The 27,589-nt window shown below is 45.0% G+C and overlaps 1 protein-coding gene across 3 annotated transcripts; it reads left to right on the forward strand.

The window, feature by feature from the left end:
• The first annotated feature begins 2,034 nt into the window (after positions 1–2,034).
• LARS1 (leucyl-tRNA synthetase 1) lies at positions 2,035–21,991 on the forward strand. Of its 3 annotated transcripts, none has more exons than XM_057427826.1 (31): positions 2,035–2,193; positions 2,758–2,845; positions 3,464–3,544; positions 3,972–4,109; positions 4,558–4,719; positions 5,419–5,531; positions 5,921–5,984; positions 6,513–6,580; positions 6,906–7,131; positions 7,528–7,615; positions 7,716–7,792; positions 8,235–8,288; positions 8,752–8,892; positions 9,547–9,624; positions 10,203–10,288; positions 10,373–10,438; positions 10,535–10,617; positions 11,247–11,385; positions 12,690–12,902; positions 13,092–13,149; positions 13,989–14,052; positions 14,671–14,854; positions 15,069–15,159; positions 16,003–16,143; positions 16,696–16,836; positions 16,930–17,040; positions 17,171–17,281; positions 19,662–19,766; positions 19,978–20,073; positions 20,699–20,831; positions 21,644–21,991. In XM_057427826.1, the coding sequence occupies exons 2-31, from the start codon at positions 2,795–2,797 to the stop codon at positions 21,847–21,849; spliced, it is 3,369 nt and encodes a 1,122-aa protein (XP_057283809.1). In that variant the 5' UTR covers positions 2,035–2,193; positions 2,758–2,794; the 3' UTR covers positions 21,850–21,991. The 3 variants fall into 3 exon arrangements, with proteins under 3 accessions (XP_057283809.1, XP_057283810.1, XP_057283811.1); XM_057427827.1 differs by lacking the exon at positions 2,035–2,193 and adding an exon at positions 2,245–2,381; XM_057427828.1 differs by lacking the exons at positions 2,035–2,193; positions 2,758–2,845; positions 3,464–3,544; ... (1 more) ...; positions 4,558–4,719; positions 6,513–6,580 and having other exon boundaries at positions 5,417–5,531.
• The last annotated feature ends 5,598 nt before the right edge of the window (positions 21,992–27,589 follow it).

The raw sequence follows: 27,589 nt of genomic DNA on the forward strand, positions 1-27,589 counted from the left end.
AGCACCTGATGAGAGCTGGGTTAAATGCAGCAATTAACAACAAAGAAACCACAACTTTACAGAATTTACAATTCTTACACACACTCTCCCAAAGAGAAATAAACTGGGTGGAACTCTGGAACATGTTGTGTATTAGTGCCCGCATGCAGCCGACTATAAACTTATTTAAAATAAAGGAAATGATCCATCCATATTAACTTCCCTTACGGAGGCACTGCAAGGTCTGCAGATGTTATCATAAGGTCTCTGCCACTTCAGGCTCATGCACTTCTCTGTTTTCCCTCCCCAGTCCCCGGCTGTCAGGACCCAGGAGCCTCTGTTTCCATCTCTAGTGCTGACACCACCGGGGCACGGGGCTGAATGTAGGGGGAAGGAGCAAGAGTTACACCCCGGTCCGACGGGTTTCAGAGGGATCGGAGCAAGTACCAAAGAAAACTACTATCGGAATAAAGAAAGCAAGACAATCGTGCGGGATTCCAAAGACCTTCTGCTTGACGACTGCAGCTGAGCAGTTCTGGGGCCTATTTAAATACAAATAGAGAAGTGCCCGTGGAAACACCAATGAACCGCACACTACAAACGTGCGTCCTGCCTCCCCAGCCGGGCCCGGTGTCACCCGCGGAGCTGGCACTGCGGGGACCTTCCTGCGGGGCAGGGGAGCCAGCGCTGCCGCACCGCGCGGGTCAGCGCTGAACGCGCTGCTTGTCCCGGCCCCACAACCGGTTCCAGGGCTGTCCCGCGGACAGTACCGGCCCTCGCGGCCCGGGCCCGCGGCGGCACCCGGAGGCCGAGGCGCGGGACGCAAGGCCGTGCTCAGCGCGCCGCCCCAGTAAAGCCTAACTCCCGGCCGGGCCCTTTGAACCAGGCACCCCGGTAGACCCAGCATGGGCTCGGCGGCGCCGGCCGGGCCCGGGGCAGCCCGAGCTGGGGCAGGGCCCGGTGCCGCACGCAGCCCCGTCCCGCGGGGGGCTTGGTCGGGGTGTCCGCCGGGGGCCGCTCTCCCTGCGCTCCTGCCGGTGCAGCCGCCCCTTGTCACACGCCGTGTGCGGTGCGCGGAGCGGGGGCAGCCCGGCAGCCCGTCGCCGCCGCCGGTGTGAGGCGGTCGTTGGGGTTTGCGGACGCTTGGGAGAGCCCTGGTGGCTCCCGCAGCGCGCGGCTGGGGCGTTGCGAGACGCGGTAGTTACGGTAGCGGTGGAGTCACGCTGCGGTGTGTGACTCAGTGCTGTGGGAACCAGGTTCTAATGATTAAGCTCCTTGGCACGGGGTAGAGCCTCTCATTAAGCTGTCGTGGTAGCTTTGCTTTCAGAGGTGTTTGGGGTTCGCTGTAGTGCTTTTGTTGTTAACCAGGACTGTGTTTGCTGACACGACCGAGGGGGGCACAGCCGCTGCCCCAACTCGCTGTTTTGGGGAAGAAAATCCGAACTCAAACTCTGTGCGCCCAGGTTTGTGAGCGGGACCTGCGGTGCGTTGTGTGCTAAATGAGTGAGGATGTGTGCTAAATGAGTGAGGAGAAGGAGTATTTAACGCTTACCGGCGGGGTTTAAACGCAGCATAATTCACCTGAAGAACCCTGAACTACAGTTAGAGTGGACCTGTGCACCAGCCTCTTCTCCTAGCAAAGGAAGTACCATTCCCGCTCAATGTGTAGCAAGATAAAGAGACATTAGTGGGAGTTGTGAAGAGTCTGGACCAAAACCAGAGCTCTTGAGGATTTTGTTGGGTTTCTTTTTTTTTTGCTGTGCAGTTCTATCAGCTCCTGTCTCCTCAGTTCAAACGGCAATAATTAAGTTTGTTAATTATGGGTAATGGGGCCAGTTTGTTAGAGCGTTCCTTTTGTTGGCTACTGTGGAGCTCTGCCTGGGAGAAAGGTTGTTAACCCTTTCCTTACAGATCTTGGATCCTGTTTCCAAAGGCTGACTCTCAGTAGTGATGCTCTGCTGTGAGCTTGTGCTGTAGGTTAGGGAGCCCAGAGGAAGGCTTGCCTGCAGCAAAAGGGGTTCAGGAGGGTTCTTTAATGTATTGCAAGTCTGTGTGCGTTAACCGTTAACCTGGGCTTCTCCATTGTGTTTCACAGGAACGTAAAGGAACAGCAAAAGTTGATTTCCTGAAGAAAATTGAAAAAGAGATTCAGCAGAAGTGGGATGAAGAGCGAATCTTTGAGATCGATGCCTCGGACAGGCAGAACCAGAAGTGGTATCGTTACTTCTGATTTCACAGGGTTTTATCTTTAACTGCGTGAAATGTCTCTTCAGGGGAACTTACTTCCTTCAAAATCCATCAGAGAAAAAGTGGCCCCTTGGTCTGTGCTGATTGTTGGCTGGGTTTTTCCATTCCTTTTTCGCATTTGCTATTTCTAATTAATGTGAAGTGTCGTGAAATGAGTAAGTACTTTCAGTGTGCCACTAAACAATCTGAGCTGGGGTGGTAGGAGGTTAAATAAATGACTTTAAGTCTTTGCAGTAATTAATTTACAGAAGCAGCACTAGAATTACTTCCCTTTGGGAAGATGCTGTGTCTGTTGCAGTTTCTTTGTGATCTCAGTCCTATGCGGGTTTTTCTTGTGCGTGCTTATTTTCTGTAAGATGACAAAGCCTGTTGGGGTATCAGTTCTGTAAAATCAGATACTGGTGTTGCTGGCAGGAAGACATTATTTTAATGTAGTGTGGGCTGACATAGCAGTTAACTGTTTGACCCACACATCATCTGATGGTCATTTTGAAAGCTAATTACGTTTTAATGCTCTGGATTTCTTCTCAGCAAAGGGAAGTACTTTGTTACCTTTCCTTATCCCTACATGAACGGCCGCCTTCACCTGGGACACACCTTTTCTTTATCTAAATGTGAGGTAAAGATTTTTCCTTTGCTAATCCCTTTGAGTGCTACTCTAGAATAAATGATGATTTTTGTAGTTAAGCTTTGAGCTGTCAGAAGCCTTGTGAATGACTTTATAGGGTCAGTAATGACTAATTCAGGCTTTCATTTTTGCCCATATTTTCAGTGAAATTCTTGAAGAGAAATGCCGCTCATCACTTCTTTCATTCTAGGAGAGCAGACACAGGTGTTTCCTCTTGTCATTCTCTCAGAATAGTGGAAACTTCGCAAGAAATCTCCTTGTCTCTTTTGTTTGTGACCACTGCGCTGTTCCCTGTGTGTGGACAGGTTTTAGGTCCTCTGGATAGAGTTCTGCAAAATCCATCTCTTCTTTGCACCCATTTTGCAGTCAAAACCAGCCCCCTCCACATCAGGAAGGCTTGGACTTACACAGCTAGGCAGTGGCAGAGCTGGTATAAAACTGGGTTGCACCTTCTTTTCCATTGATTAGCTTCCTAGATGGTGTTGATGTCATTCACCTGTCTTTCAGTACTTTCATGTTAAAGCAGGAGTTGCACTTACTACTTGAGCAGGGTGCTAATGAAGCCTTGTGCTGTTCCTGTGTAAACTTTCATTTTTCCATTTTAAATAGTTTGCAGTTGGGTACCAGAGGCTAAAGGGAAAGAGTTGTCTGTTTCCATTTGGGCTGCACTGCACTGGGATGCCTATAAAGGTAAGATGTTTGGAGTTAGAGGGATTTTTCTAATACTTTTCCCCAGTGAAGACTACTTAGAGCTGTCTGACCTGAACATCATGTTTAATTTATTCAGAAATTCATCAAGACAGTGAGATTTTGAACCTGAATTTGTAGTATGATATCAGTGTTGTGCTGGAACTCTTACCGCTTTCTAGAAAGTAAAATGCTTTCAAACTAGGTTTACCTATTGTACTTTTTATTTGGAAGAAAATGCTCCCTGTAAAGCCCTTCCTGCTGTGGTAGGAATCTTGAAGTTGCAGAATCCCCTAGAAGCTAATGCAATGTCCTGAAGAAGTTTGAAGCATTGTAGTGAAATGCAAAATGCTTATCACTAAAAGCACTCCCTAGCTGTGATTGAGGCAGTTGTCCCAGGAAAGTGCTGCTTGCCAATGTCTTCGCTTAGGCCTGTGCAGATAAGCTAAAGAGAGAAATGGAATTGTATGGCTGTCCACCTGAATTTCCTGATGAGGAGGAGGAAGAGGAAGAAAATTCTGCTAAAAAAGAGGAAATTGTCATCAAAGACAAAGCAAAAGGCAAAAAGGTAAACTTTAAACAAAGGCTTCCTGGGTTGGTGGCTGTGCTCTTGAACTCCAGGTGTGCATCAGGGGGTTCACACTTGGAGAACCCTGTGGTACATTGTGGGTTTGTACCCACAGTCATCACCTGATTGCCCAGGACCCCAGTGAACTGGTCATTTCCTGCCAGTTTGTCATGCTGCAGCCTGTCTGCAGATTGACCTGAGCATGTAACAGCTGAAAAGAGCATAAGGGGGTTAATGCATGTACAGTTGATACAAGCTGGGAAAAAGTGTAGGTTAGAAACTCTAATCATCAGTCTTCACTGCTAGAAAAGGATGCTCAAATGTTTGTATTAATGTGTATATCTGGGCATAGAAACCCTAACAGTAAGAGGGAAGAATGCTCTGAGCATGTAAAGCTAATGTGAGTACAGAATGGGCCTTTTTCCCCTCATCGCAGTTGTCATTTCAGAGTAAGGCTGCTGCCAAGGCTGGCTCTTCCAAATACCAGTGGGGAATCATGAAGTCTTTGGGGCTTTCTGATGAAGAAGTAGTCAGTTTTTCTGAAGCTGAGCATTGGCTGGATTATTTCCCTCCCCTTGCTATCCAGGACCTGAAAAGCATGGGATTGAAGGTAACTACGAAATCTAAAACTCAGCTATGGGAGCAGCCATGCTTCTGGTGGTGTTACGTTTATGGATGTGTGGCTTTTGCTTTGGGGATGTTTGCAGTGTGATACCAGCATGGTTCTGGAAGTGTTTCTGCTGTTTATGGAATTATTCATTTAAACTTTTAGTAGTCTTTGGTGACAAGCTCTTTCTCATATGGCGCTTGTACTCTGTGCAGTGATTGCAACTGGAAGCAAGAATTGAATAAAGGAATTGTGACTTTCCCTTCTTGTTTTCATATTAGAAACTGCTCCGTAGTTTCTAATTGACATTATTGACAGTAGTTTAGGAAGAATAAAGATGTGATATGAAATAAAGATACTTGTCCTACTGACATTGGATTTTTAAAAATAAAGACAGGCAGAGATTACAAACCAGGGTAGTTCTGGGATTTAGCTTGAGTGGTTGGTTAAAACTACCACAAAATCTCTCAAGTTCATGGTCAGCAGACAGACTGTGAGCCTTTGGCATCTCAGCTGTGAAGGAGCATGCACACACAGACTGCGGGGCGAGGGTTTTAAGCACACGCCTTGTGTGATATGTACTTGTATTATCTTTTTTTTTGGAGAGAAACTTTTTTTATTCTTAAAACAACAGTTTTGCTATTGTGAGGTTCCTCGAAGTTCTGTATTGTATTTGCTTATGGGGCCTCTTGCACATTTCAGGTGGATTGGAGGCGTTCTTTCATCACCACAGATGTTAACCCGTATTATGATGCCTTTGTACGGTGGCAGTTTCTTACACTGAAGGAAAGAAATAAGATTAAGTTTGGGAAACGGTAAGCATGGAAACTACCACTCAGCTGGAAGCTTATTGTGAATGTGGAACAGCTCAGCTTCTCCAAAGGCAGAACCCCCCAACACGTCTCTGGAGCGTGCTTCCAGCTCCCATTAAACCAGAATCCTTTCATTTCAAATGCTTTCCTGGACAGAGTGGAGTGTGTTTATTGTGCTGGTGAAGTGTGTGAGGTTGGGTTCCTGGTGTAGTTTTCCCATGGGTGCCACCTCAAAGCAAAATAGGGCCAATACCAAAAGCTCTTGTCAAAACTGAATGTGCAAGTTTGAAAATACCATTAAGTGGTCTCTTTTTCTTAAAGATTTGGGTTCCCCCCCCCTTGGCCTACACATTATTGTATTTGCTACTAAATGAAAATATCCCTTTTTCCAGATACACAATTTATTCTCCAAAAGATGGACAGCCTTGCATGGATCATGACAGGCAAACAGGAGAGGTAATGTTTTAAATTGATATTCTTATGCATTGCTTATGATCTTAAATACTGAGTGGAAAAATTAATTGTATCTTGGAGCAAACTGTATTTTACACATACAGAGTTATTGATTGTCAGTACATGTGAAAATGGAGTGAACTCCTCTATCGAGGACATTTATCTTGACCTGTGGATGGTGTTTTCCATCGAAGCCATTTTCTGTGATTATTTGACAACTGGTGCCAGAAACCACCACTACATCGTATCATTGTCTGTTGAAACAAAACAAACTGGCTGTTATTAACTTGTGTAGCTGAGATAGTGGCTCTGCTGAGTAAATTTTTTGACTTTAGAATAAAGTACCACCTCTGTCTCCAGTCTGCACTTTTGAAACAGCCATTTGTATCGATGAAAATCTGATTTACTGTGATGAGAACATCAGTACCTTAAACAGTAGTTGGATTCAGTTACTGCAAAATATGGTTTATTTTCTTTACTGCTTGAGTCAATGTCATATATTGATTGCCGCATTGTTTATGTGAACTGTAGGGTGTCGGGCCTCAAGAGTACACACTAATAAAAATGAAGGTATTAGATCCTTATCCCACAAAACTAAGGTAGGTCTGGAATTTGTAATGATAAATAATACTATCTTGTGGCCAGAAGTGACTGTTCCATTGGACGGTCTGTTTGCCTAATGCAAACTTCAGTTTCACCCTGTTTGTGTCACTTTAAAAACCTGGTAAATGAAGCAGTTTTGAGCTCTTTATTCATTAGTCTGTGTGGAACTCAAAGAAAATGAAAAACCCACAAAGAACTTACTGACCCACTTTCATCCCTTAGTAAATGTTACTGAAAGTTCACATTAGCTTAAAAGCGTGTTGTGTATTACCCTGACTGGTTTTGTTTTGGTGACTTATAAAATGCTTTTTCCCTCTGCAGTGGCCTAAGAGGAAAAAATATCTTTTTGGTGGCTGCTACGCTCAGACCAGAGACCATGTTTGGACAGACCAACTGCTGGGTTCGCCCAGATATGAAGTACATTGGCTTTGAAACTGTGACTGGGGATATTTTTATCTGTACCCAAAGAGCTGCCAGGAACATGTCCTACCAGGGCTTCACAAAGGATAACGGAGTCGTACCTGTGGTCAAGGAGCTGATGGGAGAAGTAAGCATCTTGCAGCTTGCTGTGCAGGCTTATCAGTTCTTGTGAAGCTTATACCTGCAAAGGTGACGGTAGAATCCTACTTACAAAGAAAATACAGGATCCATTACAAAACTTTTGGGGTGTTCAGTGACTAAAAAAGCGAGCAGCAGTCAGCTTCCCTGGCAGCTATGCTCAGCTGATGGAAGATTAACCTGATGCACTTCCCTGTGGAATAACACGTTACTGTTGCCTTGGCAGTCTCTCAGCAATCTGCCTCCTTGTCTAACTAAATATGTACGTATTTATTTGTTTGTAATACGTAAGGAATGCCAGCAGATTTGAAGACACCAGCCAGAAGAGCTTACTCAGGCTGAAAAACTGCTATTTATTGTAATGCTGTTCCCTTGTCCTGCACAGGAGATACTTGGAGCTGCACTTTCGGCCCCTCTCACCACCTACAAAGTCATATATGCTCTGCCCATGCTCACAATCAAGGAAGATAAAGGTAACTGTACAGCAGCATCACGCCAAAGCCTGCCTGCACTCTATGCATTCAATACGTGTTGATTAATCTTTTTATCTGTGATATCTGTTTCTTTGTTAAGGCACTGGAGTGGTCACAAGTGTTCCCTCTGATTCTCCAGATGACATTGCAGCCCTGAGAGATTTGAAAAAGAAGCAGGTCAGTCTGTTAACCGAGTTGCTTCTGTTTCCTTGCCATAGTGTGGAGGGTCAAGGTTAGATATCCAGTGGGTAAAAAGGAACTCCCTTTGGTTGGAGTTTTGCTATCTCTAACTTGAAATCAAAGTAGTTAAAAATAAATGAAGTTAAAACGAGCAGAGCTGGGACAGATGTTTGTTCTCAGACTTCAAGTAGAGTTTTGAATGAGAATCAAGTAACTTCTGCTGCATGTTAAGGTAGAGAAGAGTATCGGAGAAATAAAAACAAATGTCTGTTGTGGAAATGACTTTCAGAGATGAGTTTTGTCTGCTTTGTATAAAATATTATGAAAAGACCTTATGAATGGATAAAAGCCTTTCAATCTTGAACATTTTTCTTCTATCCATGTTAGTTAAGTTTTTAAAAATTTATTTATCTTTTTAATTTTCTTTTACCTTCCAAAGGCTCTGAGGGTGAAGTACAACATCAGAGATGAAATGGTGCTGCCATTTGAACCGGTGAGTCTACCCAGTGTGTCCAGCTGCAGTGCATGTGTCTGGGCACTCACTGGTGAGAAACAGACCAGGAGCTGTGCCTGTCTTTTCCAGAATTTCTACTCAAAAGTCCTCCTCAGCTGAAACAATGAAGCGTTTAAAGTCCTCATGTTTTGCTGTTGTTGTAATGTTTGCTTCATAGGGGGCTGCAACAAAGATTTGTCATCTGTTGCTATCCTTCAGACGTAAAGAAAAGTGTTAATTTTTGTAGGAATTACTATTTTGGAGATTGGTTTGCATCATTATACTGATAACCTGTTGGGTGATTAAAACTTTCCGCTGTAATGGCCAGATTGTTACAGTATCTGTTCTGTACAAAGAGCTAAAGTCCTTTACTGTGACAGCAGGGTTGTGCTGAATTGGTGTAGATTTTATGGCATTGCGATAGCCTGAGCTGACTATGTGATACTGGTGTGTTAATTCTCAGGTGCCCATCATTGAGATCCCGGGCTATGGCAACCTTTGTGCTCCGTTAGTCTGTGATGAGCTCAAGATCCAGAGCCAGAATGACAGAGAGAAGCTTGCTGAGGCCAAGGAGAGAGTGTACCTGAAAGGATTTTATGAGGGAGTAAGTAATAAAAGATTTTGGGTATTTTCTTGCTGAGTTTGACTGGGGTAAAACAAAGTGGGTGAAGATGATAGTACTTCAAAAAAGACTGCAAGAAAGACGGAGATGTTTTCAGTTTTCCCCTGACCACTTTTCATTCAGAGTCTTCAGCCATGTGCTGCAGTTGTAGTTTTGTAGAACTGGAGACAGGATGGAGAAATCTATGACTGCAGACTGAGGTCTGTGATCTGATTTCCTTGCAAGTGCCCATCTTCTGGGGGGTCGATCTATCTTGCTACAAGTATTGATTGGGAAACTGGTGGAAAGGGCAATGTCTTGAGGTGATTTGTTTGGTTGTTTCCTCCCCTCCTGCCTTCCCTTGTGTGCTGGCTCACTGTGATGTATTTGTTCCTCAGCTGTTTTATTGTAAGCTGGTAACAGCTTTATTTCTGGCTGTCTGTGTGTGGTTGCCTGTGTGCATGCTGACATGGAGACAGACCCATTTTGAGTAGATGACTGTATTTAATGAAAAAAAAACCCAAACAACTTTATTCCTATTTTTTGCATGTCAAAGATTGCAGTAGCTGCTACTTCTTAATGCTGATCCAAAGAGGTATTTCACCTATTTGCTGTTCATTTTTAAAAACATCAGCTCCTGTGACCTATCTTTTACAGGTAATGTTGGTGGATGGATTCAAAGGACAGAAAGTTCAAGATGTCAAGAAGCTTATTCAGAAGACAATGGTGGATAATGTATGTGATAGAGTGCACACAGCTCCTTCCAAATTACCCATTTTGTCCTTTTCACTGTAGCTGAGTCACTAAAGAAACCTCTGCTCTGGTTCTGCTGTCATTACTGGTGCAGTAATCACTGCAGAGTTAGGAAATACTGCTGAAAGAAGGACCTTGTGTTCTTGCACTAAGTGGGATGAATAGCTTAGAGACCGCTTACTCCCTGCTTCATCCTGTCACCTTGTCTAGGAGGTATTTTGGTAGTCTGATTTAGTCTTTCATATAGTTGTTAAGACACTGAAAGTGTAGGATCACTTTACTAAAGACAGTGATCTTTGTGCTGCTGTCCTCCTTTTGGTTATGCATGGAGACCTGTACAAATGATATGAACTGATACCTCAGAGGAGCACATAGTCAGTGTTGCTCTTGTTTTACTGAAGAGAATCCTGAGGCAGAGCGTCTGTGCAGTGGCAAAAGCCATGCAATAAATGCTGCAAAGCAGATTAGAACGGGGAGGATGCTTTTTGGTAAGATGTGAAGACTTTCAAGACTTCACCAAGCATTTCACTCTTAGCTTTTACTGCCTTTTCCACTCTTAGGATGAAGCCATGATTTATATGGAACCTGAGAGACAAGTTATGTCAAGGTCTGCTGATGAATGTGTTGTGGCCCTTTGTGATCAGTGGTAAGTGAAGTAGTTACAAAGTTAGTGCCAAATTATATCATAGCTGTGGATTGCTTTGTTAAAACAAACTTTTCTTGGCTGTAGGTATTTAGATTATGGTGAAGTGAACTGGAAGAAAGAGACATCAAAGTGCTTGAAACATCTGGAGACGTAAGTTACAAAAGCAGATGGAAAGGGGAGTGCTTGTTGGCTGTGGCTGGTGGTGGTCTAAGAGGGCTGGGAGTAGTAATGGCTTATTTCTGACAGGTTTTGTGAAGAGACGAGGAGAAACTTTGAAGCTACTTTAGGCTGGCTACAAGAGCATGCATGCTCCAGGACATATGGCTTAGGTAGGCAAACTGCTCCTTTCCTCACTTCATGAGAATGTCCTCTTGAGAGCTCTCCTCATGAGGATGGTATTCACTGGTTCATTTGGAAGGCTTAAGTGCTATCTAGAATCCAGCATGGAGTGGGTAGGTGTAGAGTAGCTATATCCAACTTGTATCCTGACCCAGCATCCCAGAGAAGGCACTTTCCTGAAAATCCATGTGGATGGGGGTTATTTAATTTTTGCATTATTACAGCGGTTCTGTGCAGCATCTCTGTAGCTTTTTGCCTGGGCCATTGACTTGGAAGGGACCTCAGAAGAAGGAGCTAATTCCATTTCTTGGGTATTCTCCTTAAATTCTGACTAGCCTTCCTCTTATGTAGCCTGTGACACGAGGAAGCTGTTCTAACTGCATCGTAACACACAGCAAATGATCAGGAGCTGAAATCTGTTTAAAGGTTGTATTTTCTCTTAAATAGAATTTTCAAATGCCTAAGTTTAATTTTTTTTAAAAAGGATTTTTGAAAGCATGAGCACTTGCATCTCTGTGTGTGTGAATGTATGTGTTCCACTGAAAGTCATGAACTGCTTTGTGTGCCTGTCAGCAGGGCTGGTACTGGCTGTACCTGATACTGGTTTCTGTGTCTCTAGGTACCCGGTTACCTTGGGATGAGCAGTGGCTGATAGAGTCTCTCTCTGACTCAACTATCTACATGGCCTATTACACAGTGGCTCATCTGTTACAAGGAGGTAACCTGAGGGGCCAGGGAGAATCTCCTCTAGGCATCAGGTAAGGAGAGTAAATCCTGAAGTGCTCTTGTTTAAGTGGATGTGTTTATCTCCTGAATTGTTCTCCACAAAGACTTGCCAAGGAGGCTGATGCTTTGTTTTGGTGTTTAAAAGGCATCATTTTCAAACTTAATGTGCTGTTAGTGATCTTACCACAAACCTGTGGAAGGGGAAATAAGGAAAGAGAGGAGGAATATCCCTGAAAGCAGAACTGTGCGCAGTGTTAATTGCCTTTTTAACACAAAGTGGTCCTTGCCAGCAATTTTTGAGTGATTGGTCTCAGTGGCTGCTGTAGTGTCTCTGCTCACTGAGGCTGCTTTGCAACTATAGAAAATTGTATGCTCACAAAGTGAGCAAGACTTTATCACTTCCTTTTTGTCACTGTATCAAAAGTTGGTAACTCTCTTAGCTTGGAACCATCTTAAATCCACAACTCATATGTGGAAGCCTTCAAAGTAAGAGGAGGAGGCATTTGTACCATATACTTCCTAAGACTGCTCTGTGACCTCTTGGTTGGAATGGTTGTGAACTTTCAGTGGTAGAGATCAGAGAGATGAGGTAGTACAACTCCTCTAGAATTGAAAAAAACAACTTCTAGTCTTGCCTTGAATCTTATGCTCTAGTTCTGTGTGTTTTCTGGAGCACTGAACATGCTGGAACTGGAACTTACCTCATTTGATGCTATAATGAATCTGAAAAACATTTCTCAAGTAAAGATTCTTACAGACAGAAATAGTTCTGAAAGGCTGGGCAAAGCTTTCATTTTCGCTCAAACCTCTCTAATTACAGAGAAGCTCCCTGCATCCTAGTCATGTCTGGAAATGAACTTTGAAGTGAGCATCCTGAGCACAGAATTGCAGATCTGTTGGAATTAAGTATACACAATTAGAGTGTACTCGAACACAAACAGATAACATCTTCCTTGTGGTATTAGCAAATGCTTTTTACCAAGACTTCCTCTGTGGGGGACAGTAGAAAGGGACTGCACACCACAGTAATAGAAAGTATAGAACAGTAATTGCCAGAACTAGGTCACTAAAGAGGTACGTGTAAGATGTTGTTTTAGACTGGTGGTATCAATTCAGCTGATTGTTTAATGTGTACTGGAGGTGCTCTGGATCCAGAATGTTTTTCCTGTCTGCATAATACAAGCCAAAGCACATGCACATTCTTTGTGTTTGCTCTGCTTATCAAATGGAAGGTGTTGTGAGAACTGATTGTGGTTTTAATCTGTGTTACACAAACTGCTGTGGGGCAGAAGAGGAACTTTTACTGATATCTCAATATGGGACTAATTCTGTGCAGAGCACATCAAATGAGCAAAGAAGTCTGGGATTACATCTTCTTCAAGGCAGCTCCGTTTCCTAAAACAGAGATTCCCAAAGAGAAGTTGGACAAGCTAAAGGAGGAGTTTGAATTTTGGTATCCTGTGGATCTCAGAGTTTCTGGCAAAGATCTTGTTCCAAATCATCTTTCTTACTTCCTCTATAATCACGTGGCCATGTGGTCAGATCAAAGGTGAGTTTGGAGATAATGTGAACCAGGCGTGCAGGAGAAAAAGCTGGAGAGTTTGGAGTTCTGGTACATCTGCTAATGGCTTTTTTGGACCATGCAGCATTCAGAATTAGGTTGAAAATGTGTGTTTTCATATTGCAGCTTTGCTATGTATTTACTTCACCAAATGCTTTCTATCTTGTCTTTGAACAGAGAAAAATGGCCAGTAGCTGTGAGAGCAAATGGACATCTCCTGCTCAATTCTGAAAAGGTAGAGTGGGGTTTCATGTGAGAGATGGCTTTTGTGGCTTTCAAATAGGCAGTTAGCCAGGCTGGAAAAATGCTTCTTGCTATTTAAGAGGAGGAAATAGTGAAAATTCCAGTTTCCTCATTGGTGCCCTCCAGTTTTGCATTCATCAGAGGTAAAGACCTGCCTTTCTTCCAGTTCTATGGGATGCTTTTCTTAAGTTAGCTCTTGTATAGCTTCACCAATTTAGTAAAGATTTCAGTGCATTTCTGTGAAGTTTTAGGGTAATACAGAATGTAGAATGTTTTGGTTTTGGGATTTCTTGACTATAAATTTTAGCTTTGTTAAGCACTGGAGTAGGTGCAGTGAGAGGAAAACATTTGTGCTGGTAACTCGCTAATGTGTGAAAGTTCTGAAATGAAATTAAAGTACCTGAACCTGGGAATTAGGCCTTGGAGACTGTCTAACATGAAGGAAAAAGCCCCACCAGAGTCCTTGGAAAAACCAATGCAGGATGAACTGGAAATACCAAATTTGAAGTAGTATTTAAGTTTAATTTAGGTAGTTTCTGGAATGAACTTTTAACACTGGTTGTCCTGCCTCAGAACCTGACAAAGGCTGGGCTGGAACCCAAATGATGCCACCACTTACCCTGTAGCTGTGGTGTGTGTGGACCTGTTCAAGGTTCAGGAGGTAGATGAGCAAAGTTCAGTCTCCTTTTCTGTGTTCAGATTTACCCAATTGCTTCTGCTGGGGCTCATGAGCAAACACCTTCTCAGGGGTTTGGCCAAGCCCCTGTTGTGTCTTCCTTATCCAACAAGAAATTGGATGTGTGAGCAAACAGACTCTTCTGTTTCTTGCAGATGTCTAAATCTACAGGCAACTTTCTTACCCTAACTCAAGCTATTGACAAGTTTTCTGCAGATGGTAAGTGTGTTCTGACCTCCATCTGGTTTTCAGTTATGCCAAAATGACTAAAATGAGTGTTCTGCTCTCAGAGGAGCAATGGATTTATTGGAGGATTGAATTGCAGTAAATCCACTGCTTACCACCTGTGCTTTTTGACAAGCTGAACTCTACTGGGATTTTTGACAAGCTGAACTCCTCTATTCAGGCACACAGCCTGTTCAGCCAAGAGCTGCTCCTGATGTTGAGACCCCTCAAAAGGTGCCTGCTTCATGCTTCCACATTCACCTAAGAGATCAAAACACATACAGATACTGATGGTGCACAGAGAGTGTCTACATGAATGCCCATGTTCCATGTTCTTCTTGCACACTGTTGGTTTTTGGGCAGTGATTGTACTACGCTCCTGGTCCTTGGTGTGTGTCTGGTTTCCTCCCTCAGGAGGGCAGTGTACCTCTACTGGGTAAAGTCCATCCTTTCAGACAGCTCTCTCTAGCTGGCCAGGCAGATTGAAAATGCACTCTGCATTTTATTAACTCATAATGAAAAGGCAGCTGGAATTAATTTTGAGTCCCTCCTGCATCTGTAGCTACCAGCTAATTGCATGCTGGCCACATTAGCTGATGCAGTTTCTTTCAGGCATGCGTTTAGCCTTGGCTGATGCTGGTGACACTGTTGAAGATGCCAACTTTGTGGAAGCCATGGCAGATGCTGGTATTCTTCGTCTCTACACATGGGTGGAGTGGGTAAAGGAGATGATTGCAAACAGAGACAGTCTGAGAAGCGGTCCTGCCAACACCTTCAATGACAGAGTCTTTGCCAGGTACTGTACAAAAGCTAATAATACACTTTGCTTCTTTGTTTTTCATGCAATGTGCATCTCTATTCTACAAATTAATGAATGACATAGAACAAAACACTTCACAGAGTAGGGTGTGGGATTGGTCTGCACGGGTGATAGTGGTGTTTTACACAGTCTGCCATTACGTGGGGTAGACTCTGTAACGTTGGTGTTCTCACTTTCCTTCCCTCCCTAGTGAAATGAGTGCTGGCATAATGAAGACAGACCAAAATTATGAGAAGATGATGTTTAAGGAAGCTCTGAAAACTGGCTTCTTTGAATTCCAGGTAGGAGGTCTTTCGTTAGGTGTAAGAAACTAACACTTGGTATTTGTTACTTTGTGGATTTCTTTTGATCCTGATGTCTCTGATCCTTAATTAGCTGAATTGGAATCAGAATCGTGCCAAGAAACAAGACTACTTGAATAAATCTGAAGTTATAAAGGTCTGCTTGTGTGATTTTACCAAGGACCAGGGGTAGACAACTGTGTATCTGCAAATAGTCCTGATTAACGAATATGAGCAAAAAGCTGCTCAAAACAAAGACACTATTAAAAAGAGCGTTTCCTTTCTTCAGCTCCTTTTTAATAAGGACCTCTTCATGAGAAATCCAGATAATGCATCAACAAAGTTGTTTGGAAGCAGAGTGCTTTTTGATACACTCCATAAGCCATGTCTCCAGAGTGTCTGCTGAACCACACACTGCTCTTTAATGAGTTATGGAGACTCCTTTATGTGGCTCCTTTATGATACCCTTGAATATGATAAGTAGGTTGAATTATATGTATAATGATAGATCATATTCATTGTCTTTTTCTTAATACTTAATAGTATCTCTATGCAAGCTATTTGAATGACAGTACCTGATACACAGTTGTGGATATTTTTGTCTCTTATGTCTGTGCCAATAAACACTTTAAGTACCATATTGCAGCAGAAATCCAGTGGCTGCCTGACAGATTCTCACGCAGGTGCTTCAGGAAAATGTAGTTCTTGTAATAATCCATGATTGAGTTCTAAGCTGTTTGCATTCAAAAGGCATATTAGAGCAAGGAGTTGTGTGTTTTCTTCTTGATGTTTTTCCATGGCAGGTGGGGTGTGCTAATGCTGGTTGCATTGGCTGTGTTTCAGGCAGCAAAGGATAAATACCGTGAGCTGGCGATAGAAGGGATGCACAGAGAGTTGGTGTTTCAGTTTATTGAGGTTCAGACGCTGCTGTTGGCTCCTATTTGTCCCCACTTGTGTGAGCACATCTGGTTGCTGCTGGGAAAGGTACTCACTGACGTTTGGGTTTTGTCACGTGATTCAGATCTCAGCTTTTCCTGACTTTTAGTGAGGCTCCTGTCAGGCTTATGGATGTCTTTTGCATGCAAATAGAAGAAATGTCTTAAGATGTAAAGAGCCATAATAGCTCATTGTCCATAGGACAGTGAACATATTGGGTTAGCCTGTTACTGGGATGACATATGCAACTCTAATACAAGTCACTTTGATTATCTACTCACAAAGAGGTGATCTAAAATTGACCCAGATAATGTAATATTCCTACACTTAAACATGAAACTTTGGGGATTCTTTACTGCCTTATTCTTGTAGGTGATGTTATGTAGGTGTATGGCAGGTGTAATTGTATGTGTAGTCCTTAACATTCTTGCAAATAAATGTTTGTTGGCTGTACCCTTACTCCTTTACAGCCTGATTACAGGTGGGTGTTCACTGAGGTTCCAACTGTCTAAACTGTTTCCAGTCAAGCTGGGGTTGAAACCCCACCAGATACTAATGTGTTTTCATCTCTGTACATGTTACTTCTCCCTTTCTTCAAAGCCTGATTCCATCATGAGAGCCCTGTGGCCGACAGCAGGTCCTGTTGATGAGGTATTGATTCGCTCATCCCAGTACCTGATGGAAGCAGCTCATGACCTGCGACTTCGCCTCAAGAACTATATGGCACCTGTGAAAGGAAAGGTGAAGTGTGTTAGGTCATCTTTTTAAGTGTGCTGCCTGATAATTCTGTATTGCTTCGGGAGTCCTTCCTAACTTTTTTGCTTGTTTCCTTAGAAAAGTGCTAAAGAACCTTCCCAGAAGCCTTCTCACTGCACCATCTACGTGGCAAAGAACTACCCGCCCTGGCAGCACACCACCTTGTCAGTTCTGCGCAAGCACTACCAGGTCATCGTCGTTCCATGTTTCTTTGGGCTGCTTACCTGCTGCTCTGGCGACTCTTTTTCTCTATCTGTAGAAAGTTTCTAAGCTGTAATTTGTTACTTATCCTTTATAATGGGTGTTCATCGATGTTTAGGTCAGTGGAGGTCAACTGCCAGATAATAAAGTAATTGCCAGTGAGTTGAACACCTTGCCAGAGCTGAAGAAGTACATGAAGAAGGTTATGCCTTTTGTTGCCATGATTAAGGTAAGTGCCACAGGGACAGTTCTTGTATGGAAAAAGCTTTTGTGAAGGAAACTTGTTGGACAAAGGCAATGATAATCTGTAACTTGGTGCATGGGTATTGTTGTTTCCTTTATTTCGTTCCTGGATCTCCTACTAACATTTGACTTCAGTCGCTTTCCTCCCCTTGCTTGTTTGGCATCTTCATGGTTTGTTTATAAACTGTTTTGACATCTGTGGAAGAAAGATACGGTAAAAATGTCTGTACATGAATTAGCCCATGTGAATGAATGGTCTGGCTGGGGCTCAGTAGTTTCTGTATTTTGCAGGTTATAATCTGTGCTTCAAATACATGTGAATTCCTCTGTGTTTGAAATGCATCAGATTTCACTCTTGAGTTTTTTATGCTGAAATGAGAATAAGGTGTTGCTCTGGGGACATAAAAGTGCTTAACACTTGAAAGCTATGAACAAGGTTAGAGATAAGTGATTGCATCACACTTAAGGGAGAAAGTTGGGGCTGCTCAGCCTGGAGAAGAGAAGGCTGCGTGGAGACCTCATAGCAGCCTTCCAGTATCTGAAGGGGGGCTATAGGGATGCTGGGGAGGGACTCTTCATTAGGGACTGTAGTGATAGGACAAGGGGTAACGGGTTAAAACTTAAACAGGGGAAGTTTAGATTGGATATAAGGAGGAAATTCTTTCCTGTTAGGGTGCTGAGGCACTGGAATGGGTTGCCCAGGGAGGTTGTGAATGCTCCATCCCTGGCAGTGTTCAAGGCCAGGTTGGACGAGGCCTTGGGTGATATGGTTTAGCGTGAGGTGTCCCTGCCCATGGCAGGGAGGTTGGAACTAGATGATCTTAAGGTCCTTTCCAACCCTAACTATTCTATGATTCTCTAAAAGGGTCTGTTCTGAGCCCTGAGTGGGATTATGAATTTTGTGTATTATTTGTGTACCATGCAAAGAATAAGCAAAAACTTTAAAAATAAACAGGGGAGGGGGTGGCCAGAATAGGATTTAAAATCTTTTAGACTTCTTGTGGTCTGGAGAAACTGAGAGGGATTGGTAACAGGAAAAATCCTAATGAGTGTGAAATACTTCTTTACCTTAAGTTTTAGCTTAATTTTTAAAATTCCTGCAATAATATGTTCTGTTGGTCTTATAATTTATAAATGGAGGTGCTCTTTTGCCCTCTCTCTAGGGTTATTCTAGTGACTCCTCATGGTAGCTGAGACGCCTTCAGAGGAACAGAGAGCACAAAACAGCTACAAAGCTTCCTGTAGAAGTGTGTAAAGAGATGTAGTGATGTATTAGATCAGCTGCTGTAGTTGGAAAAGGTCAGAGAAACTTTCAGTCCTACAAGTGTATTAGGTCTGAAATGTCCTGGGCTTGATGTCCTTATTCTGGCAGAAGTCAGTGATCCTGGTGCAGCTGGGAAGGGGCTGGCATACTGAGCTACCCCAGCATCGATCCTCTTCTGAAGAGCAGGGAGCAATTTCACATGAAGACATAGAAACATCTGAGCTCAGGCTCCCTACATCAGTGTGTTTTTCTCGGAAAACCAATTATTCAGCAATTCCAGTGCACAAGGAACATTACTTCTTGTGCTTCCTATTTGTCAAAGGAGGGCTTAAATGGATGAGAAACTTTGTAATTTACAAAGGGGAGCAATTCAGTGTGAATGCAGGGAATCTTTCACATTAAACTGACAAGGAAACCAGGAAACCACAGCCATGCTGAGTCTGACAAAGCAGAGCTTCAAAGGAGACAGCTGGCTCAGCATGTAAAAGCAAGAAAAGGGCAGATTGAATTCCAAAGAGGAAGTTCTGTTTTAGTGTTTAAAAAAAAAATCATGTGGTTTTTCTATTGCCTTTAATACTTTGTCTCTTGTGAGTGTTGCTGTTGGCTTTCTCAACTAATTAAGTTACTTTTATGTTAACATATAAAGTAGTTGTTATTTCCCTGCAGAGAACTTGTTTTACGACTGCTGTGAACATGTCCAGTTGTTGTAAGCTTGGCCTTTATTTCAAACTAGGTCATAAGACTGCATTTCCTGCTGTGAAATACCACCGAAATGCTGACTTACTTTGTGAATTCTCAATCTGCACATTAAGTAGGGATCATACCTAACTGAATGTCAAACACCTTTTCAATTCTATATTAAAAATGTGTTCTAATTGCTCTTGCTCCTCCCATCAGTGTCGCTAACTTGCTATAGAAGAAGCCCTGTTACAAGAAAAATATTGCTCCTACGTTAGCATGTTGTGCCAGCAGAGAGCTCTCATGGTTAAAGTCCCATTCTGTTCATGACTAATGGAGATAGTTTGCTGTTTTGAAGCATCATTTTACTGCAGCATTTACAGTTTTAATCCTTTGATTCTTTTCCTTTTTTCCCCTCTGACAGGAAAACCTGGAGAAGAACGGCTCCCGGGTTCTTGATCTGGAGCTAGAGTTCGATGAGCAGGCAGTGCTCATGGAGAATATTGTCTATCTGACAAATTCCCTGGAGGTTGGTACAGACCTGGCATATTTATTGCTTGGGTTTTACTGGCAGAGGTGGAGGACCAGCCTTTCCTAAGGCTCTAAGCATGGTTGCATTAACTTCTGGGTGTATGCTGCTCAAGCAGTGGTTTTTATTATCAACTAAATAGGTCTGGTATCTCCTGTTCCCTCCAACTGGATTAAACTGTTTATTCCCCTTTCTCCCTTCTTTGTCACAGCTCGATCACATTGAAGTGAAGTTTGCTTCTGAAGCAGAAGATAAAATAAAAGAAGACTGCTGTCCTGGAAAACCATTTTCCGTATTCAGAACTGAGGTAAGATCAGAAATTCACATATTGGAAGCCTGAGAACCTCATTTAAAAAAAGCCAGACAAAAGCAAACATGCCATGTCAAAACTTGGATCAGACATGGACACTGGATTCATTTTGCCTTTCACCCAGCACTCCTTCAAAACAAGAAACATTTCCCGAAGCAATTGTATTGTTTTTTGTTTTCCTTCCTCTGTATAGAGCCCTAAATGTCTGTGGCTGTACCTTAGACTGAGGTTCTTCCAGTCAGCACCACTTAGTTATCTGATATGAAAACTCTTAGTTCGTCCATTTATAGTGGCTAAGAGATTCCCTTCAGTGGCAGAAAACCTTTCAAAAGGATTCCTACAGCTCTGTTGTGGATCCTAGGCAAGTCATATGTAAGATCAGTGACCCTTCACAACAGTGGCATTCCCTAAATACATCCTCAAGATTTGTGCTTACTCTGCTGTGTGTTTTAAAGAGTTGGGGCAGTGCTCACATTATGCCACTGGCAAGTGTGCTTCTAAATGAAGTTTTTCCACCCAGAATGCTTGCTGACAGCAGATGTTTGGTTTGTTTTTGTGTTTCCTTTGAGGCTTGGATCACTTGCGCAGATCTCCTTTAATGTTTGTATTAACTTCCTTACAGCCCAGTGTGTCTGTGTTCCTGGTGAACCCTCAGCCATCAAACGGCCACTTCTCTACAAAAATTGAAATCAGGCAAGGGGACAACAGGGAGACAGTGATCAGGCGCCTGATGAAGATGGACAGAGGGATCAAAGGTAAGGTGCTAGCACAGCTCTGTGGCTTAAGAATCAAATACATCTGAAGCACTGAGATGGGTATGAAAGGAAAACTGGACCTCATCCAAGATCTGGTGACAGCAGAGTAATCTTTTCTTTCCAAATCTTTAAACAGCTTGTGTTTATATTAATGTTTATCTGTAGAACAAAGACAGCTACCTACCGGTGACGGTGCCCAGAGGAGCAGGGGAAGGGCACTGTGTACACGGTAGATGTGTGTGTGTGTGTATCTACTGGTGGTATGCTAGGTGGGTACTTTTTGATGCTGGAAAACAGGTGAGGTTAAGCAGCGACTTTCTCACTCCTTCTTTTCCAGAAGGTGTCACTGTTCTGTTGGTGACCAGGGCAGAAGGTTGTACTTGGCTTGGCTGCAAGACAACAGGCTTTCTGAGCTTTGTTCTAGGTCTGCTTAGTTCGTGTGTGAATAGGGAATTGTACTTAAAACAACACTTACCTGCCTCTTTCTCCCGGTCTGTGAAATTCATTGCTCAGAAAATGATACCATAATTGCTCAGTTACTCATGGCTGTCCAAGCAGCAGATAAAGCAAATCTAGTGCTTAGAGTGTGGTATTGGGAGCTGTGTGGTTTATCCCTATTTCTGCTGGTAACATGGTGTAACCGCTGAGTGGCATCTTTGTGGTGGGTGTAAATCTATGCATGAATGTTATTCCCAAGAGTGTATTTCCTTGGAGCAGATGTAGACGTACTGGGTATTGTTTTGATCAGTTCAGTTGACACTGCAGCCTGTGTGCATATCCTGGAGCCTAACCAGCCTCTCTCTTCACTGCAGATCTCTCTAAAGTGAAGCTGATGAGGTTTGATGATCCTGTGCTTGGCCCCCGGCGTGTTCCAGTCCTTGGCAAGGAGGAAGCAGACAAAACACCTATTCTGGAGCAGGCAATCTTCCACATCGACCTGGGCGAGCACCGTGTTCACCTCTCCGAGAACGGCCTCATGAAGGACATTGGGGACACCATCGTTTACCTCGTCCACTGAACTGGCATGTCCTGGGGTGACTCTGAGCATCTTTAATGAGCAGAGATGGGAATTTGTTCTGTAGAAAACAAAGCCTCCCTCTGCATGCAGGCTCACCCCATCTCTTTTAAACATGGATAAAATAAAACTCTTTTCCTCTGGCCCTTTGGCTTTTCTTGAAAGGAGCAGTTATCCTCAATGTTAATGTGGCCAATCTTCCTTTTCAGCTGTGGCCAGTGGTTTCAGGAGCAAACTAGAGTACCACACTCGGAATTCCTCTCCCTCCAAATAGGCAAAGACCTGGGTAGAAAAGTTGGTTGTAAATCTCATGTAATAGAAGGGAACAAGTTGCTTGCACGTGTGTATTTTGCTTTGCAACAACCCAGGTGACTGAACAGCATCAGGGCACTTTTACACAGACCAGCAGTTCAGAAGTAATTTGATGCTGAAGAACTCTTAAGCAAGAGTTAAATAGGAAAGCTTCCCTGCTTCCTAGCTCTTAAAACAGGAGTGCCTGTAGCACACGCTGTTACAGATTGACTTTTCCTTTCTTATTCTTTCATAAAACTGTGCATGAATCTATTTTAAGTAGAAAGGTGAAGTGTTCTTGTCATAGATTTTGCATTGTGATGGATCTTGGTAATCTCGGGACTATCAGGCTGCTTTCCCCTTTTTTTGGATTATGAATCATCACGCCCAGCTCCAGGGTTTGTGTCTGCAGAGTCAGGAAGGTGCCTGGTGCCAAACAGCATCCTTTGTTCTGTACCATTGCTCCTCAGCAGCTTCACAGCTCTCAATGCTCCATAAGGCTCAACAGTTCAACATCCTCTAAGTACGTAGTGGTGTGGGAGGAAGGAACGTGCCAGAGCCCAAGGCTGCTGTACCCAGAGCTGTGGAGTGTGCCCTGCCTTCCCTTTGCCATCCCTTTGAAAAGGCAGGTTTTGTCTGTAGTTATGCAGACACAACCAGGGCTTCCCTTTCCTGCTGCTTCTCTCCAGTCCCACTAAGCAACTACTCGATGGTTCTGAACACGTTTGCTCGTCAAGAGAAAAAGGTGATGCAGTGGCCGTGGGAGGTCCCTGGGTGCCTGGGTCAGCAGGGGAAGGGTTGAGGCTGAGCACTGCTGGGGGAAAACCTCTGCCAGCCCAAGCCCTGATGGGTCTGTCAGGCTGCTGGATACCAGTGGGCAGGAGGAATGGCAGAGGTTCAGGGGAGCTTGTGGGCAGCTCGTGGGGCCTTCTCAGCACAGCCATGGGGAGTGCAGAGCTGTGGGGAGCAGGCTGCAGGGGGGGCGCTGGTCCCATCCCTTCCCCGCGGCAGCAGGGATTGTTCCTTTGCGAAAGGTTTGCCTCTGTGTACTCTGAGCAAATCCCTTCCAAACTGGACGAATAACCTCCAGCATGGGCCCAGTGCCAGTTCCCGTGTGTGTCTGCGTTCATGAGGGGTTTGGTGTGTCAGAAATAGGAATCGGGAACCGAGCCCTTGTCCCAGCCCCAGGTTGGGGGGGCCAACCCTCCTCTTCCTTGCCATTTGCTGCTGGCTGTTGGTGAAGGAGCCACCCAAAACAGGAAAGAGATGAAACTAGCCTGGTTTTTCATGCAAAAGGTTTTAATGGTAACACGGAGCTTCCAGGGGATGGGAGGCTGCAGCAGGAGCAGTGCCAGGGCCAGGTCCCCCGTTCCCCCCCTCCATCCTGAGTGTCTGCGCTGCCGCTGCAGGAGGGGCTGCGATCCCTTCGCTCCATCTGCAGGCTCCAGCTCTGAGCAGTGCTGCTCGAAACTGACAGCAAGAAATGTCCGAAAGCTTAAAATGGTTTTAACCGGTTGTTCCTCAGGTGCAGAAATACAAAATAAATATCTTGAAGATTAATACAAAACAAAGGGAATCCTTTGCTCATCGGCTTCTCTCTTCTCCCCAGGGCGCATGAAATTGAAAAAGCCTCGTTAAAAAATGAACTTCGCATCATGGAAAAAGTCTTAAGCATCACAGAGTTTGTACAAGTGTCTCTGAACCAGCAACTAAATGTACGTATCTTATTGATTCCTCCTACCCATCACCAAATAGATGATTATATACCCTACTGTTCCTAAGCATATACATGTGAAAATAGGCGTTCCTGTTTTCTCCTGTAGTCACACGGCTGTAACATTTCTGATAACGATTCCCTGGCTCAGTGCCGAAAGAAGACAACAGAATTCCCTGCTCTGCTCCGCAGGGTCTCCAGGTGAGCACCGCCTGCTGATCCCTGCTGCCTCCAGGGCTTATTTCAGTTGGGACTTTGGTATAACAGGGCCCTTCCTCCACTTTTGTCCATGGACAGTGCTCACCAGCCCCACCACTGCACGGAGCTGTGCGTGCCACGGAGCTCTCTGATCCCTCCACAGCCTCCCCTTTGGAGCAGGTACAAAGCCATGGGCTTGCATGGGTACGTCCCCATCGCTTCACCTGTGCAGGTTTGGGTTCTGACACTGACTGGGTATTTTGAAGTGTGACTTTTCAAATGGGGGAGATACTGAGACTTAAGGCAAAACCCCTGAAAAACATGAAGTCAGAGCTGTTATTGCACTTAAAACACGGAGCTGCACAAATGAGCTGCAGTAACTGTGTGGCAGTGAGAAAACGTCCTAAACCAGTGGTCAATGTACACCTGAGCTTCCACGTTCCTGAGCTGCTCCAGCACTGTATGCATTCCCCTTTCCTGGAGCTGGTGGAGGCGGGACCAGCTCTTCAGGCTTGGGGTTGTTTCATGCTTTATTCTCCCAGATTTTTCTCTTCAAGCTCATTTCTTGGGTGTGCTGGATCTGGAGGAGGTGCTCAGTGCTTCAGCAGTTCCTGTTTTGCTTTGGCTTATGGAAAATTCACCAGGATGAAGCCAGGAAATAAAACATCAGCGTTCATGAACACACCTGGTGACCAAGAACGTGGTGTGAATTGGAAATCAGGATGCATAACAGCCTTAAGGGTGTTTCTTTAACAGTGACCATCATCCCCTGGGGCCCTGTGCTCCTGAAGGGGCTGGTCTGGGAGCTCCTCTTCATTCTTCTCTGCCTGGGGCGAGTGGCTTCTGGCTGGGGCAGGGGGGATGTGGAGGCATCGGTCAAGGTTCTGTTCCTATCTCTGCTCGTCGTTCATCAGGAAGCACGGCAGCTGCTCATGCACAGGGGTGCTTGGTTACTGAAGCACTCCAAGGGTTCTGCCAGGCTGGGCAGGCGGTTGGAGCTGAGCTGTGAGGGATGGTCTGGTCCAGGCTCCAATTCATTACTGATCATAAGAAACGAGCAGATTAAAAAGAAGCCCATTGAAGAGCCTGTAGAGGTTCATTACTGGTCCCTCTGTTCTGGGTGCTGCTTTATGTGCTTTTCCAGAGCTTTTCCAGTGTTTTTCTCCTGCATGCTGCTGGTGAGCCCACTGCTCCGGGTGAGAGATCCCCACTGGCCTGTGCCTCCAGCTGGACGATGTGTCTCATACACAGTGCACTCTTGTTGTGTTTTGCCTTTCCTAACGCTGTTTCTTCGCACTCTGTGCTCCAGGTGATGGTCTGTGGACCACACGAGTCTGCAGACTTGGTGGATCCACAGGGCCAGGGCTTGGAACAGCCTCTCCCCACCACTGAGAGTGCGGAGGGGAGACGTCCCGAGGGGAACGGGACGTCCTTTCCTGTGTTCCCTCCTGGCCAACTGGGAATGATAAACAGGGTCCCTATGCCAATGCCTAACTTCTCTTCACTGGGGAAATGGGCTGAAGAGAGTCTGGAGGGTGGGAAGGCAGGAGGGAAGTTAAATAGATGTGTATATAAAAAGAACAGAAACCCTTGAAGCGCTCGCCCGCCTCCATGTGAAGCTGCCACCTCCTGCCAACATGTAATACCTCCCGTTCCACTGCTGCCCAGCTAACAAAAATGAAAACAGGATGAGGGGTTTGGAGCAGATCCCCAGCGAAGATGCAGCCCAGAGCTGAACCAAGCATGCGACATTTGCTCATGCTCCAGGGAGCCGGTGGGCTGATGATGCTTGCAGAATCAAGGTGCTTGGAGCTGACTGTTCTGGAGCAGAGGGGTTTAGCCTGGTGCACTTGGAGAGCTGCTCCTGACAGACCCAGCTGATGTTGGTTTCTCCAATGAGGACAAGGGCCACTGCCTTGCTCTGTGCCGAAGCTCCGGGGTAGTTCCAGGAGGTCCTGCTTTAGCCTGTGCTTTTGGAAGCAGAAGGTCTGAGTTCTCGTCCCTCTTCCTTGGGATGTTCCTGGTGAAGTAACAGGGTCCAGATGCTTCCTCCTAAGTGTTTCCAGGGGAGGAGGTGAGGAGGACTTGGCAGTTTTGCTCAGGGGGCTGCAGTATGAAACCCGTGGGCAGGTATGACTATGGGAACCAGATGCTTATTAGAGCTGTTGCTTTAAAATATGCCTTGTTTTCAGTTCTCTCTCCCTACATATTTTGAATATATTTAGGGCACTTATCACCATAGCATCAAAGCACTGAAATATCCTGTGCAAGGAACTGAGACATCTGTCCCAAAATAGCTGCCTGCTCTTTTACCAAAGCACTGGTTTCACTCTCAGTGCTCCCTTTCCCTGCCATTGCCCATGGCTGTGTGTGCACATGAGTGCTGGAGCTTTCCCTGTCTCCATCAGCCCAGCGCTGTCACTTGTCATAGCAGTGGGTCAGGGGCCAACTCCAGGAGAGATTTGTGATGCTTTGTGATGCATTTGCCTTAAGACTTCAGTATCGTGTGGTGGGCTGAGAGGTTCTGCATGGGCACTGTGAAGCATTATTGCTGTTTATCTTGCTATGAGATGATAGAGAGTGGCTTTGTTCCATGGAAGCAATGTTCTGACCCATCATGTGAGCAAAATCTGGCTGCTGGAACCCAGAGAGATGTGCAGAAAGACGCTAAGGCTTGCTAAGCCTTAAGGCATGCTGAGCACCTTTAGCTTTTCCTGGTGCTCCTGGTGTCCCCTGGTGCTTACTGCATCCATTTGGTAAATGGAGCTGAAGAAGCTGCTGTTTCTCCTTGTATTTGGGCTTTGGCAGGACCGAGGTGTGAGAAACAGAGCTGCAGCCACCTCTGCTACTCTGAGACTTTCCTTTTGCAGATCCAAGCTGAGCTTCAAATCCTTCCTCCCTGCTGGCCCCGCGAGCCTGCTTCCCATGGGAAACCCTGCCACACTGGTGGGTACCTTCCCAAGGGGACTTCCTTCAGTCACATCCCTCTGACCCAGGTGAGTGATGGGGCATTGTTTCCTTCCTGCCCCTTGTCTTCAGCTGCCCGCTGTGTGCAGACTGCGCTGAGCTCCCCCTGGGGCTCAACAGTCCCTTGTTGCTCCCTGGTCTGGAGGAATCTCCTCCTGAACTCCTGATGGGTCGGACACTGGGGTCCTGCAGGGCAGGGTTAACGGACATCAACATGGGGAGCTCTCTGGTCGGAGCCAGTCCCTGGCTGCTCGCCTCGTTCCCGGCTCTCCAGGGCCATGGAGCTGTTCACCCTCTCGTTAGCACACTGTGTTCACATCCAGTGATCACATCTGGAGCAGGCGTGAGCAGGCAGCCACTCTGCCCCCTTCAAACCAGAAATTACCTCCTGAGCTGGTCCTGGACATACCCAATGCAATCCTCTTTGTTTCTGAATGTGCTTGGGGGAAGCGGATGATCTTGGTTACAGAAGCAGCTGATGAGGTGCTCTGGGTTAGTTTTAAAGAGATGGGAAGTGTCTTCAGCAAAGAACTGGTGTCTTCTCTGAGATGCTCAGCTGTCCCTGAGGTGGCC

This window comes from Pezoporus wallicus, unplaced genomic scaffold (assembly GCF_028554395.1).
Source record: "Pezoporus wallicus isolate ANWC-B61680 ecotype Strahan unplaced genomic scaffold, APGP_CSIRO_Pwel_v1 contig_13614, whole genome shotgun sequence".
NCBI classification, from domain to species: Eukaryota; Metazoa; Chordata; class Aves; order Psittaciformes; family Psittacidae; genus Pezoporus; species Pezoporus wallicus.